This window comes from Penaeus japonicus, unplaced genomic scaffold (genome assembly GCF_977035675.1).
Source record: "Penaeus japonicus unplaced genomic scaffold, GWHDUDI00000001_assembly GWHDUDI00000029, whole genome shotgun sequence".
Lineage (NCBI taxonomy): Eukaryota > Metazoa > Arthropoda > Malacostraca > Decapoda > Penaeidae > Penaeus > Penaeus japonicus.
This window is the reverse complement of record NW_028234431.1, coordinates 18931672-18936439: the sequence shown is the minus strand read 5'-3', so window position 1 is coordinate 18936439 and position 4768 is coordinate 18931672. Positions and strand designations below refer to the sequence as shown.

The following is a 4768-nucleotide window of genomic DNA, read 5'->3' as shown; positions in this document are numbered from 1 at the left end:
GCAACATGTGCAAGTGCATGCAGGTAAGGAGGGAGTGTGTTAGGTGCCGGATAGGGGGGTAATATCGGTATATGGGTGAGTGAGTAATTGAATGTGAGTGTGTGAGTGAAAGAAGGAGTGTATTTGAGTGAGCAGTTTGTCTGTGCTATGTATTTTGCAGCCACAGTTTGATATTGCGGTAATAGGAATTTGCGTGGTATTCTTTTTATTTATTAATTAACCATGTTCTCATTTTTTCATCTTTTAAAGACAGAATTATTCACTTTCAACAAGAAGACATAGACTATTCCTTCAAACATGCTTTATCATCTCGCCTTACCAAGTAGGTATCATTATCAATACTATTATAATCGTCCTCTTCATGATTTTCCAGGAGCCCTTTCATCCCGGAGTCTCCGCAGGGCCCAGCCGATGCGGCAGGAGGCCAGGCCAAGGGTGCGTGCAGAGCGTAGTCGCCGACATGAAGTGCGCCCACGGAACCTACGTGGATCGGTGCAACATGTGCCAGTGTGCCAAGGTAGGACACGTGTGCTTGCGTGATTGTTGAACCCACCCATTATTTGACCCAGGATAACTTTACGATTTATAGCAGTTTCCTTCTGATGGACATGTATGTTCTTGTCTCGCAGGGACCGAATGAAATCTGCGGAGGAGCTCGGGGTGAACACGGCAGGTGCACCACAAAGCTCCATTGCTTCAAGGAAAGCGTGGATCATTTTGTGGGCAAATGTGGAACCCACATCGATGGCTGAACGCGGTTCTATATTGTGTGGTTCAGAAGCATGTTTTTCTCTGATCACGTCAAATGGATATTCTTTGGTCTTTGTATATATGTAATAGTGAAATCTACGTGAGATTAAACTACTGAAAATATATTAAGTATTTTACCTTCTTGGTTGTGTTTGCTTAAGGTTTCAAATATTTCATGTGAATTATGATGCTGCAGAGAAAGAGAGAGAGAGAAAGAGAGAGATTGAGACTGATTATTGAGAATTTTCTGCCACGTCAGAGAGAAAGAGAGGGAGAGGGAAAAAGAGAGTAAGAAGAATGATTATCAGTGATCAGAATTAATGTGTTTTTTTGCATGTCGTCTCTCCGATGAGGTACATTCTTTCTTATTTTTAGTAATGTAATGAGAGCAACGATGAGACATGGAAACAAATTCACTGTATATATTTATACATACAAACAATACATATAATACATACAAGTCTAGTCACTGTAACTCTCTCGATGCCAGCGGTTGTGATCCACTAACTTCGCTTGTGGATCAGACAGACTGACGTTCACGTATCATGGTCTGTATTGGTGGACTTGGTTAAGGCACTTGGCTCCGGCCGAAGGCTCTGGCCTGTTCTTCTCTCTGTCTCTGTGCCTTCTCTGTCTGATCTGGGTTCCTTCTGTGTCCTTCTTAAGTACGAACCTTGAGTCGCTTTGTACGCCTCAGGGTTTCCGCTAGCAAGCACAGCTGCAGAGTGGCTGCAGTTTAGAGGCAGAAGGGGCACAGGAAACAGGAAACGTCAGGTCAAACAGACTGCTAGCATTATAGCACTGAATTATATGGAAAAGCATAATCAGTATCTTTGGTCACATGGTAAGCAATATCAGTGCCTTGCAGTCACATACAAGCACACCACCAACACTGGAGAAGAGAAAAGACGAAAGGAAGAGAGAAAAGGAAACACGGGAAAGGAAGTAAACGAAAGGTTAAATTTTTACAGAACATTTCTCAAAGCCATTTATATCGATCGTCTAATTACTCTTCTGTATATTAATAACATATCTACAATACATATGGTGTATCATAATTAGAATGACAATAATAATGATGATCTTCGCAATAAATATATATCAATGATTATGAAAATAGTAATGATGATGATTATAACACGTTTGATTATGATAATGATAAGGATGGTGGTAGAAATAATGATGATGATAATGACAAAAATGATGGTAATAATGTTAACAGTAGCGATGACAATTATGATGATAATAAACATCATGAATGATAATCATAGTAATTATATTAGCATAGTAAGATCTAATCATTAGTATCACTATATAAATGAATAACAAAGAAGTAATGCGGATCTTATTCATACAAATAACAAAAAGATATAAAGTCCATAATTTAACGGATATGTAAATAACAAAGTCTTTTGTAACAGAGCCATGTAATTTTTTTCCGAGTTTGTAGTACCTGGCCAATGGAAACAATTGGTGTCTGGCATTTTAAAACGTCACTGTGCTTGTCTTGAATATTCATGATCGGTTAGTCATCAATTGCATTGAAGCGGTTGGATGCTAAATCATGGAATACAATTGAAGGTAGTATTTCTTTCTCAATGAAACATTCTTCGTTCTAATAGTTCTTTTTATTTCTTCTCTTTTAAGAAACAGACGATTTCAATATCGCAATACACAACACCTGATGTTTCCAGCAAATGTGGATGGTAAAGATCATGTCAGTTTCTGTCCGACCAGGCGGGTTGTTTGTAATGCTTAGACGTCTTTGAGTAATGCACTGTATATGCTTTCAATTATATCTTCTGCAAAGCTAGAATTCACAGTCACTTAAAGAAGGAATAAAGCAACTAAAAAGAAAAAAGAAAGAATGAAAAAAAAAAAAACAGTCGATCACTACAAACAGAAAGTATACTGTTATTGATATAGAATTATTTGTGTTTGTGTTCTTTCTGGCGTTAACAATGACTTCATGAAATGTCAATCACCTATGTGGCCTTATTCACGAAGGGAAAGATCTCTAATTGTACACATTTCTATCATAAAATCTTCGGCAAATGCGTGTGCACACCCACGCGTGCCATGTTATCCATTTCAGGGAAGATCAAAGACAAGTTACAAAACAAAACAATAGCGTAGCAGATTTTCCAATACTGGAGAACATAGACATAATCGTAAGGAGAGAAGGTTAGCGGTGGAAAGGTGAGCGGGTTGAAGGTAACACGCCAAGGCTTATAAGGACCGAAAGAAGGAGCTTAATGTCACTCAGTCTTCCTGCTTCGAACTCACCGAGATGAAGAGCGTCCTCCTCCTCGCCGCGTGCTTCCTCTTCGTCAGCAGGTGAGGAGTTCTCTTTTTGTCTTAGTGCATGGTTTAGTTTCCTGTGTTTTTGTTTCCTTTCTTTACTTTTTGTTATTTTTTAAAACTTATATAACTATTTTTCCTCATGAAGAGATGTTTTTAAAAATCTCCTTCCAGTAATGGACAAGCACATGGGAATCCTTGGCAAGGACCTGGTTCCTCTCTCTCTCTGGTGGCCGGAAGACCCTACCCAGCTGGGGTCTCCGCAGGGCCTGTGGGATGCGGCCAGAGGGTAGGCCTAGGATGCGTGAAGAGCATCGTTCTCGATCTGAACTGCGCCCACGGAACCTACGTGGATTCGTGCAACATGTGCAAGTGTACTAAGGTGAGGAATGATTGCGGGGTAATTCAAGAGCCACAGTTCAATATTTGTGTGTTTGATCAAAATATATATATGATTGGAAAAAAATGTACTTAATTATTTCACATCACCAATGTACTTAATTATTTTACATCACCAATTGTCTTTGAAACAAGTCACCACAATGAATGAATATACATCACTTACATGAGCCACCCCTTCCAACAGGTTGTATTCTCCTACTCTGCCACCGATTTATGATTATTATCACGGTTGTTATTATCGTTATTTTTATCAATTCCCAGGGCCCGATCGAAAAGATTCCTCTCTATGTCAGTGCACAAGGACCTCGTTCTTCTCTCTCTCTGGTGGCCGGAAGACCCTACCCAGCTGGGGTCTCCGCAGGGCCTGTGGGATGCGGCCAGAGGGTAGGCCTAGGATGCGTGAAGAGCATCGTTCTCGATCTGAACTGCGCCCACGGAACCCACGTTGATTCGTGCAACATGTGCAAGTGCATGCAGGTAAGGAGGGAGTGTGTTAGGTTCCGGATAAGGGGGTGATATCGGTATATGGGTGAGTGAGTAATTGAATGGTAATGTGTGAGTGAAAGAAGGAGTGTATTTGAGTGAGCAGTTTGTCTGTGCTGTGTTTTGAAGCCACAGTTTGATATTGCGGTAATATGAATTTGTGTGGTACCTTTTTTTATCTATTAATTAACCATGTTCTCATTTTTTCATCTTTTAAAGACAGAATTATTTACTTTCAACAAGAAGACATAGACTATTCCTTCAAACATGCTTTATCACCTCGCCTTGCCAACCAGCTATCATTATCAATGCTGTTATAATCGTCCTCTTTATCCTTTTCCAGAGGCCCTTTCATCCCGGAGTCTCCGCAGGGCCCAGCCGATGCGGCAGGAGGCCAGGCCAAGGGTGCGTGCAGAGCGTAGTCGCCGACATGAAGTGCGCCCACGGAACCTACGTGGATCGGTGCAACATGTGCCAGTGTGCCAAGGTAGGACACGTGTGCTTGTGTAATTGTTGAACCACGTCATTATTTGACCCAGGATAACTTTACGATTGATAGCAATATCCTTATGATGTGCATGTATGTTCTTGTCTTGCAGGGACCGAATGAAATCTGCGGAGGAGCTCGGGGTGAACACGGCAGGTGCAACGCAAAGCTCCACTGCCTCGTGGAAAACGTGGATCCTTTTGTAGGCAAATGTGGAACCCACATCGATGGCTGAACGCGGTTCCATAATGCGTGGTTCGGAAGCATGTTTTTCTTTGATCACGTCAACGGATATTATTTGGTCTTTGTAGATGTTTCTATTATCTTTATATACATGCAATATTG

General features: G+C 41.0%; 2 protein-coding genes across 3 annotated transcripts in view; both read left to right on the top strand.

Moving 5' to 3' along the window:
* Positions 1-873, top strand: part of LOC147468401 (uncharacterized) — a 47134-nt gene extending 46261 nt beyond the window's left edge. The window contains exons 3-4 of the mRNA XM_086554003.1: positions 374-517; positions 630-873. Coding sequence (XP_086410129.1) covers positions 374-517; positions 630-752 — 267 coding nt within the window. The 3' untranslated portion in view covers positions 753-873. The remainder of the gene's footprint in view (positions 1-373; positions 518-629) is intronic.
* A 2054-nt stretch (positions 874-2927) lies between these two features.
* LOC147468400 (uncharacterized) overlaps positions 2928-4768 on the top strand; it is a 12949-nt gene continuing 11108 nt past the window's right edge. The window contains exons 1-5 of one of the 2 annotated variants that reach the window (XM_086553997.1): positions 2928-3087; positions 3226-3433; positions 3715-3930; positions 4280-4423; positions 4536-4733. In XM_086553997.1, the coding sequence (XP_086410123.1) occupies positions 3041-3087; positions 3226-3433; positions 3715-3930; positions 4280-4423; positions 4536-4658 (738 nt within the window). In that variant the 5' untranslated portion in view covers positions 2928-3040 and the 3' untranslated portion in view covers positions 4659-4733. Of the gene's footprint in view, positions 3088-3225; positions 3434-3714; positions 3931-4279; positions 4424-4535; positions 4734-4768 lie in introns of those variants that run through there. The other variant, XM_086553996.1, reaches the window with a different exon arrangement.